The sequence below is a fragment of the Prunus persica genome, chromosome G3 (assembly GCF_000346465.2).
Source record: "Prunus persica cultivar Lovell chromosome G3, Prunus_persica_NCBIv2, whole genome shotgun sequence".
Taxonomy (NCBI): domain Eukaryota; kingdom Viridiplantae; phylum Streptophyta; class Magnoliopsida; order Rosales; family Rosaceae; genus Prunus; species Prunus persica.
Window position 1 is genome coordinate 18,733,761 of NC_034011.1, and position 10,619 is coordinate 18,744,379.

General features: G+C 38.2%; 1 protein-coding gene across 1 annotated transcript; it reads right to left on the reverse strand.

Moving 5' to 3' along the window:
* Positions 5,173–6,610, reverse strand: LOC18784370. The gene is made up of 2 exons (XM_020560738.1): positions 6,328–6,610; positions 5,173–6,252 (listed from the first exon to the last, which is right to left on the reverse strand). The coding sequence occupies exons 1-2, from the start codon at positions 6,508–6,510 to the stop codon at positions 6,052–6,054; spliced, it is 384 nt and encodes a 127-aa protein (XP_020416327.1). The 5' UTR covers positions 6,511–6,610; the 3' UTR covers positions 5,173–6,051.

Consider the following 10,619-nt stretch of genomic DNA (forward strand, 5'->3'; position numbering starts at 1 on the left):
CTCAATAGGTGTCCTACAAGTGCTCTTAATAACAAGACCTCGTTTGAAGCATTCAGTGGAAGAAAACCTGGAGTAAAGCATATGAGAGTGTTTGGTTCTCTATGCTATACTCATATTCCATCTCAGCATAGATATCATAAGTTAGAAGAAACTAGTGAGAATGAAGTTTTTGATGGATATGGAACTTATGAGAAGGGGTACATGGTGTTTAACCTGAGAACTCAGAAAGTAATTGTGTCAAGAAGTGTGATATTTGATGAGAAATCTCTCTGGAATTGGGAAACAAATAAAGATGTGCATATGTCAATTCCTTGGAACAATAGTGAGGAAGTAGGGATGACTGAAGGCGAGATGGAGTTTGAGTCTCCTAATCAAACTCTATCTTCTCCATGTGCCCAATCTTCATCAAATGATGCCTCACCAAGTACCCAATCTGAACAAAGTGCCCTATCTACATCAAATGAAGCTGAAACGTCTGAACTTTATGATCCCGCACCTGTGAAGTGGAAGAGTCTAAATGACATCTTTGCACAATGCAAAGTAAGCATTGTAGAACCTGAAAACCTTGCTGAAGCAATTCAAGATGAGACTTGGAATCAAGCTATGAGAGAAGATATCACAATGATCGAGAAGAATTCTACATGGGAGATGGTTAACAGACCTAGTAACAAACCAGTTATGGGTGTGAGATGGATCTTCAAGACAAAGTTGAATCTTGCCGATTCTATCCAAAAACACAAGGCAAGGCTTGTAGCTAAGGGATGCACACAAAAGCCCGGAGTAGATTTCAACGAAACTTTTGCTCTAATGGCAAGATTGGATACAATTAGAACTCTAATTGCTGTGGCTACTCAAAGGAATTGGAAACTTTTTCAATTGGATGTGAAATCAACATTTCTAAATGGAGTGTTGAAGAAGGAAGTTTACATCGAGCATCCTGAAGGTTTTGAAGTTAAGGGAGCAAAAGATAAGGTCTATAAGTTAAATAAGGCTCTCTATGGCTTGAAGCAGGCACCAAGAGCCTGGTATGGTGAAATTGATACTCATCTACTCAAGTGTGGATTTCAGATAAGCATAAGTGAAGCAACTCTGTATGTGAAGACTAAAGAAGGTATTGGTACAGTCATTGTGTCAATATATGTGGATGACATTGTGTACACTGGAAGCAGCAGTGAAATGATGAAAGAATTCAAGGAGGATATGATGAACAAGTATGACATGACCAATCTGGGCTTGCTGTATCATTTCCTAGGAATAAGGGTAATCCAGAAAGAAAGGAGAATCTTCACTCATCAACAAAAGTATGCCAAGACTCTGCTTGACAAATTTGGTTTGAAGGATTGCAAACCAGTGAGCACACCACTAGTTCCAATAGAGAAACTCAAAAGTGAAGATGAAAGTGAACTTGCAGGTGAGGAAACCTACAGGAAAATTGTGGGGAGTTTATTGTATCTTACAGCAACTTGGCCTAACATCATGTATTCAACTAGTTTGCTTGCCTACTTTATACATGGTCCCTTAAAGAAGCATTTTGGCGTTGCAAGAAGAGTATTGAGGTATGTACAAGGAACTCTGGATTTTGGCATTGAATATGTGTCTGGAAAATCAGATGTCTTAATTGGATTTTGCAATAGTGATTAGAGTGGTTCAGAATAGGATATGAAAAGCACATATGGGTATGCTTTTTTATTTGGCAGTGTTGCATTTTCTTGGGCCTTAGTGAAACAAAATAGTGTTGCTTTGTCAACTGCAGAGGCTGAATATGTAAGTGCTGCAGAAGCAACAACTCAGGCAATCTGGCTAAGATTTGTGCTGGGTGATTTTGGAGAGGGGCAATTAGACGCTACACCAATTATGTGTGACAATACTTCTGCTACAACTATGTCTAAGAACCCTGTGTTCCATCAAAGATCAAAGCACATAAGAAGAAAGTTTCATTTCATCAGAGATGCAATTCAAGAAGGAGTGGTGGATCTGATCTATTGCAAAGGTCAAGATCAAGTTGCATACATCTTCACGAAGGCATTACCAAAGGAAATGTTCTGCATTCTAAGAGAGCTACTTGGAGTGAAATCAGCAAACCATTTAGAAGGGAATGTTGATGTATAAATTGGTTTACTGATTTACTGTTACTATTTTACTGTTTACAACTGGAATGTCTAAGTAACAGCTTAGATTCATTTTCTGATAAGAGAATTTTGTGTGGCTTAAATGCCTATAGGAAATTGCCAAGTGTCATACACACATTGGTGGTTCAATTTTGTACATTTCCTGATATAAATCGTTTGATAAAAAGAAGAGAAATAGCTGAGCACAACATAGCTGCTCATATGGTTTTTGCATAAATATTTCTTCCAGCTCATTCTTTCATCTCCTTCTCTTTTCTCCCTAAAATCCAAATCAGCACCTAATATTCCAACATGCTCGTTGTGTGATGCTTACTTGTTGTCTCCTCCTCCTCGACGGAGTTATCTCTGTCGGTGCCTCTGTGGGTGTTGGTCAATCCATTCTCTAACAACCACAACTTTTGGATATCAGGCCCCAATCTTAAATATGGAGGCACGGTCAAGAATGCAACAAAAAGATAATTGCATCCTAAAGTCATACACCATTCACTATTGATTACTTTTGTGAATTCCTCAAAGTATTCCAACGGCTGTAGCATAAAGGATGTGCCGAAATCATTTGTTTCTAAAACATGCAACATGAGCTTTGATATCACATGTAAACCATAGTGACTGTACATAATAGAACACTTGTCCTTTGGTCTTCCAAGAGAGTTGTCAAAATATCAAGTATGTACAAGTATTCTTCTCCTCAATACGATCCCTTATACACTGATTATAAATGGGGTGAATCCTTTAGTGTAGGTTGGGGTTGATCATTTGAGCAAGGGCACTTGTATTTATATGCATCTACCTAAGAGTTTATCCCATCAAGAAACTCTTAAGCAGTCCTTATTGCACATTAAATAAGGAACCCTTTTAGTCTTGGTATTACACTAATAACACATTTAGACAAAGACTAAAAGACTAGGCTACAGCTAAGCTCCTAATCAACATAAAGTTTCAATCCTTATACGATTAGAAGACCACATTAAGTGATTCAAGACTAGGGGTGGGCGCGGTCCGGTTCTCACCTCAAACCGGAACCGAAACCGGTATTATTTAACCGGTCCGGTTCGGTCCGGTTTAGGCAAAAAAAATTTCAAAAACCAGCCGGTTCGGTTCTAACCGGTTCCGGTCCGGTTCTGACCGGTTCCGGTTTTGAATCGGATTATTAATTTTTTAATTTTTAATTTTTTAAAAAAAAAAAAAAATTTTTTTTAATTTTTTTTATAAAAAAATTATAATAAATAACTTATTTTTTTAGCTTAAAAATGAACAAATAATCCAATTCATACATTTAGAAAATTTTTGAAGTTGAACTTGGAAAATTAGTGATTATAAAAGTTAAAATATGGCATTAGATTTTAAAATTTTGTAAAAATATAAATATAAAATATATGACCGGTCCGGTGCGGAGAGATGTAAAACCAGAACCGGAACCGGTTGGAACCGGTTCGGTCCGGTTCCGGTCCGGTTTGTTGACTTTTTTGGTCAACCGATTTTTTTTCCGGTTTTTTTTCACCGGTTCGGTTCGGTGTTCCGGTTTTCCGGTCCCGATGCCCACCCCTATTCAAGACAATATAACGTCTTATATATCTTTCTCACATAATTGAAAAAGAAAGTGTTTTATAATAATAGTAAAGATTTTCTTTGACGAGATTAGTTAAAAGTAAACTTATGAATCCGCAATAATGTAATTGATACCACCCCATAAGCCTTAAAGATTTTGGTACCAATTTGTATGTTAAAAGAAATAGGTGAAACCAACCTTGCCAATTTGCTCAAAGAGGTTAATTAATTTAACTTTTGTGCTTAAATTTACCAAGAAAATAAAGTAAAATGAAAGAACAAGGCACAAATTTCGTGCAAGTATGGCTTTGGATACAAAATTTAACTAAAGAGATTTTTATATTACTATATTTCTAATATAAAATCTCAAATCTTAAATACCAACAAAAATATCCGTACTCAAGTTAATCTGAAGGGGTAGTAATTGCATGGTGAGGTTTGGAAGAAAGATAGAAATCATGCCTTTTGTCTCATGGCAGATTTTGATTAACTGGTGGGGTATATATTCTGCCAAATTATATTATATAAAATATTTATTTTGTCATGAAGCATGGCGGTTGGCAGGTTGCCATATGCACTTACTTTAATTAAGTTTTACTTTTTTTTCTATACAATACTTTAATTAAATTATCACTTGACTCGATTAACAAAAAGTTAGTTTAATTAAAAATATAGGGAGCTTTTACTTGTAGTACTTTGTTTTGTTTTTTTTATTCTGGCAGAAAAAGAAAAAGAAAAAAACCCATAAAAAAAAAAAAAAAACTCTTTAAGAACAAAATACACCAAATGGAAAAAATGGTTACGTAAAAAGCTTGATCTCACTGCAAATCTAAAGGTCTTTTTGTTGTTGCTCAGTCTATTTCAAAAGTCGAGTACTACCAAAGGAATATGTGCTTCGTAAAAAGAAGGGTGATTTGTCACACATCTACACTATTAAGATGTTATTAAGGTTTGAATCTAAGACTACTTGTTTGCAAGTAAAGATTCTTTTTTATTGGTCTAGATTCCGTTGACATAAAAAATAGGATTAACGTCACTTTAGTCCCTGCAGGTTTAGTGTCAGTATCGAAATGGGCCCCAAGGTTTGAGTTTTATCAATTTCGTACCCAACATTTCGAAATATTACCAATTTACACCAGCCGTTACATTGACCGTCAAAGTCAGACGTTAAATGCTGACGTGGCAGTCGTGGGACCCACATCATAACCAAATAGTTGTTAGAAAGCGACGTCACGATGGGCAATTTCGGAAGAAAAAAATCGAAGGAAACGAAGAGTTCGCTTACCTGGGTTGGAAAAATCGAACCAACTCAGTTTCTGATTTGTGTTCGTGTTTTCGAGAGCAAAGGAGCGAGGAAAAAAGTGGAGGGAAACTGACGAAGAAGATCCGATTGGCTGGGTGAAATGGATGAAGAGGCGCCGATGTGTTGGTGCGGAAAGGCTGCTACAATTCGAACCTTTTGGACAGATTCGAATCCTGGGAGGCAATTTTCCATGTGTGCAGCCAAGGTACGTGAGACTAAGAGGGGTTTTAAGGGCTGTGAATTTTGGGCATGGTTTGATCCGGCCATGTGTGCACGGTCGAAGGCAGTGATTCCTGGGCTTTTAAAATCGCGGAATAAGCTGGAGAAGTCAATGGCAATGGCAAGACAAAGAGAAAAGGTCGTTTGGGTGTTGTTGGTGGCTTCGTGGGTTCTATTTGCAAGCATCATTTTGGGAGGGATGTGTGGATGTGGAGTAAACAAAAAGAGGAGCTTGGAATTAGCTTCTGCCATTGAATGAATGTATTGTTAGTAGCAGTTTGTAATGGTTTAATTGTTATGTAAGGGTTTAAGGGTTTAGGGTGTTAGGATTAAGGGTTATGGGGTAAGGCTTAAGGGCTTATGGGGTAGGATTAAGGGTTATGGGGTAAGGTTTAATTGTTATGTAGCAGTTTAATTGCCGACTTTTTTGTAACTTGATGAAGTGAATGGAATGGCAAAATTTGTAGAAAATGGAATGGCAAAAATAATGTAACAGGGAAGTTAGAAAATATTTATCACCTGGAATAATGAAGTGAATGACCAAAATAATGAAGCAAAGTGGCAACCCAAAAACTCAGAAAATTCTGCATTCAAAATGGCTCAAAATAACCAGATAATAACATTGCATATCGTACATATTTCATGTCCATTCAAATTCATTCCAAAATGGCAGTTTCAGTGGATGTATTTGCATTCACAGTGGTTGAGGCTTATGTGAATGTAATTACATCCATCAAAATAAGTCAGCACTTAGTTATACATGACCAATTGTTCAAAAACAAAAACCTCCTAATCACAAACTGCCAGTCTAACAACAAAACGTGAATCATCAAATAGCTTTTTCAGTGAGCTTCAATGTACAACATTTGATCCTGCAGTTGAAACAGAAGTTGATGCATGAGGAAGCAAAGTTGAGGCTGGTTGTGCTTCAGAAGTGGCATGTCCTTTCTTAGTTGGTTTTGGCTTCCCTTTTTGCACACGCCTTGGAGGCTTGGATCTTTGCTTTAGGGTGCTTGGATCACCAGCTAGAGTGGATGCGTCAGATGGAGTGGTCTACAACATAAAAACTACATCAGTTTGCAACAAACGCTTAGGGTTATTAAATTGAAAAAGATTGAGTTGCTATACCTGGGTATTTTCAGTACCCCTCTTCCTCTTAGTTGCAGGTTTAGCTTTTGGGGGAAGATTCCTATGGCAAGTCCTCTTATTGTGCCCTTTTTTACCACATTGCCCACATTTGAGAGAGTCCTGTGTGTTAGGAATGCGAGACAATGCAGTTTCAGATTGGTTTCTTGATGCTCTCATCTTCATCTTGCCCTTGTGCTCTTCCTGTTCTTTGGTTCTACATTTTCTTGGCCTTCCAGGCTGTGTAGAGTAAGACGGAGGAAGACATGGTGGAAAGTCACTCTTATCCCACATATTCATCCCATTCATAGGCAGTATGAGATTCTCATATGTCTTCAAGTAAGTTGATTTCAAATAGCAGTCATCCACAAAATCCATGACATTAAGACCCCCTTTATAATTTATGGCTGCAATAGCATGAACACAAGGCCATCCCTGCAAATCCCAAGCTCTACAAGAACAAGTTCTCAATTCCAAGTCCACAATATATTGTGCATGGCCACCAGCTGACACTTGGAATTTACCTCCACCTGACCACATTGCCACACAAGCACCTGCCTTGGCTTTATTTCCCTCCACCTTCTTAAATATCCTTGGGCAGATAGGCTTGTTCCATGTCAGCATTTTGTCCCTTCTTGCTTGTATTCTCCTCATCAGCATACATCTAATATACTCAAACATTGACAGAATTGGTCTATCCCTACATTCCAATATGGTAGCATTGAAGGACTTGCAAAGATTATTCAACAACATGTCACACTTCAAATGAGTGTTGAAGTGTGACTTGGACCAATGCCTTGGAGGTTTATCTGGAGTGGTTAGCCATTCATATGCATCCTTTGACAGTTTTTTCAGGTCTTCCATGGCCCTTGTAAAGTGGGGGACAGTGGTTGCATATGATGCTTCCCAAAACTTGTCTCTGACGCTTTTTGCTTTGAAAAGCACCCTATAGTTGGAAAACAGGTGTCTTGCACAGAACCGGTGGTCACAATTAGGGACCACTTGCTCAAAAGCAAGTACTAAACCTTTTTGTTTGTCGGATATAAAGGTGAAGCCAAATTGATTCACAATCTCACAATCCTTAACCAATAGCTCCAGAAACCAAATCCAAGATTCCTTGCACTCTGATTCCACAACTGCATAAGCAATTACCCAGGTTTCATTATTGGCATCTACACCCACAGCAGTTAACAGTTGCCCTGCATAAACACTCTTCAAAAAGCACCCATCTAAACCTATAATAGGCCTGCACCCAGCTTTGAAGCCTTCCTTAGCAGCTCCTAAACAAACATACAACCTTTGAAACTTTGGTTGCCCCACTTGTTGTTGGAAATCACACTTAACCATTGCTGTAGTTCCTGGGTTAGTCTTCCTTAATTCCTCACAGTAATCCCAAACTCTTGAATATTGTTCATTGAAACTGCCCTCAATCAGCTTTAGTGCCTTATATTTTGCCCTATACACTTGTTGTCTTGACACCCCTGTATTATAATCCTTCTCAACAGTCTCCTTGAATGACTTCACTGGCCACTGGGGATTGGACTTCAAACTGTGAACATATTTCTTGCTTATCCATGTTGACTTCACAGTAGGGTTCTCCCATAGCTGTGTACATGTGTGCTCACCTACATATGTCTTCACTTGCAATGTGTTCTCATGTTGCATTTTTGAAGCATATATCATCCACTCACAATCTGGGTCCCCACAAACTGCCTTCAGCTTCAAAGCCTCATTCCTAATAAACACTACATCCTTATTCTGCAAGATGGAGTACTCTCTGACAGCTGCCCTAAACACCTTACAATCACTAAACAACAGCCCAATCTCAAACTTTGGATCTGCCATGTCAGTTGCAGCATTGAACTCTGGCCAATTCTTATCAACTTCCTCATCAGAATTATACTTGGCATAATCCCTGCACTCAGAATCGTCAGAATCCAATTCAACATCTGTAGGCCAATCAGGAGCAGCCTCATTCCCAGTTTCTTTAGCCCCTGTCCATTCAGTTTGGTCATCCACCCATTCATCAAAAAAAACATCATCTTCATCTTCATCTTCATCTTCACTGAAGTTCTTGGGAATCATATAATCTGAGTCCTCACTATCAGAAGCATCATCATCCAAGCCTTCAAAGTTTGCAGCATTTGCCAAACTTCTTCCACTTCTCAACATCATGGAATCCCTTTGAAACTCGGTCCTGTAGCCATCAACCCTTCCTTCCACAACTTTGTCTTTATGGTGAACAGTCTTTGTCCTCCTCAAACTGCCACTTCTTTTTTTACCAAATGCACGCTTCACCCTATGTGACATGTCATCAACCTTGCCTTTGCCTTTATCAGAACAACCTTGACTTGGCTTTTCTTTGCCCTTGTCAGAATTCTCCTCATTATTCACAGTGACATTTTCTTTGCCTTGTTTAGAAGCTTCATCAATCAACCCATCTTCATTCAAGCCATCTTCATTCAACCCTTCTTCATTCAACTCTTCTTCATTCAACTCTTTGCCTTCTCCACATGCTTCTTCATTCAACCCTTCTTCATTCAACTCTTCTATTACAACACTTGTTTTTTTTTCACCTTTTGCACCTGGGATACTCCCCCACCCACTGGAACAATGGCACCACAATTGTCATCAAGCTCTTGAATCACTACCCCACTGTTGGTCCCAAATTCATCATCCAAATTTATAAATATGTTTGAACCCACTTGACTGTAAAACTGCTCTTGAGTGCATGCCAAGACATGTTCTAGGAATATATTTATCACCCTAGTGTCAGGCACAAATACTAGCATGTCTAAGACATCTGTATCTTCACTCAGCTTAACTAGGCCACCATCAAAACTATCACCTTGAATACTGTACCAGTAGTTAATCAAACCTTCGTGCCCTAACTCCTTGACCATGGCATCTATCTCAGTCATTGACATTCTATCTTTATCACAATAATCAAACCAATCCACAGACCCATTCACATAATAGTTACCTCTTATTTCACCATTGTGGTACATTTGAATAGAAAATCCTGCCTCATCCCCTGCAGGTCGAAAACCACACATGAATTTTACCAATTTGACCCAAAACAAAATACATGTACTCCTGTTTACAAATACAAATACAAATACAAATACACATACAAATACAAATACAAATACAAATACAGATATACAAATGCAGATATACAAACACACATATACAAATGCATGTTTCTATGTCAGTACACACATATACAAAAGGTAAGATTCCCAGTGGTTGTAGGACCACATACAAAAGCCAACGTTTACTTCCGCATACCACCTACCATTCACACGATTCCATCTACCAATTAAATAGACACAGTGATACCGACACCTAACTTGAAACTCACAATCCATTATAAAAGCCAAACTTTCAGTCGACACCAAACTCGAAACTGACTCTATTTGAAACTTTCACTCGAAAACATCATCTGCCAATAACCTTACAACAGTAAGCCATACGTACCATAGAAAGGTTCTCCATATCCTTCCGGACGAAGTCCCCAACTCATATTCTTCAGATCTTTTCGGAAACCTCCGTTTCAGTATGATTTTTGCAGTCTATTTCAAATTTTTGCACTCCAAAACACGAACAAACCCTCAAAACCTCTCAAACCTCTCCTCTATGTCTGTCTCAGTACGAACACAACTCAGAAACTGAGTTGGTTCAATTTTTCCAACTCAGGTAATCGAACTCTTCCTTGGAACACGTGCCAACTCTTCGTTTCCTTCGATTTTTTTCTTCCGAAATTGCCCATCGTGATGTCGCTTTCTAACAGCTATTTGGTTATGATGTGGGTCCCACGATTGCCACGTCAGCATTTAACGTCTGACTTTGACGGTCAATGTAACGGCTGGTGTAAATTGGTAATATTTCGAAATGTTGGGTACGAAATTGATCAAACTCAAACCTTGGGGCCCATTTCGATACTAACACTAAACCTCTGGGGACTAAAGTGAAGTTAATCCTAAAAAATATAAACTTATTAGAGAGATACTTATATCTAGTAAGAGGCTTATGTTGTTTGCACAAACACAAATAATACTACTGGTAAGCATGAATAATACCACTCTAAAATGCAAGGTGATCGTAAATCACGTTGTCATGCTTTAGTTGTAATCGGTCGTATTCATTTGTATACACTTGATAATAAAGAATTGTTAGAAAAATGTTTATGTCGTTAGACAATAAATTTAAGACAATCATGTAGAGAAAAATCAACTTTATGAATAATTTAAATGTTATTCAAATTCACAGTCTGACTTTCAAAAATAAGTAGT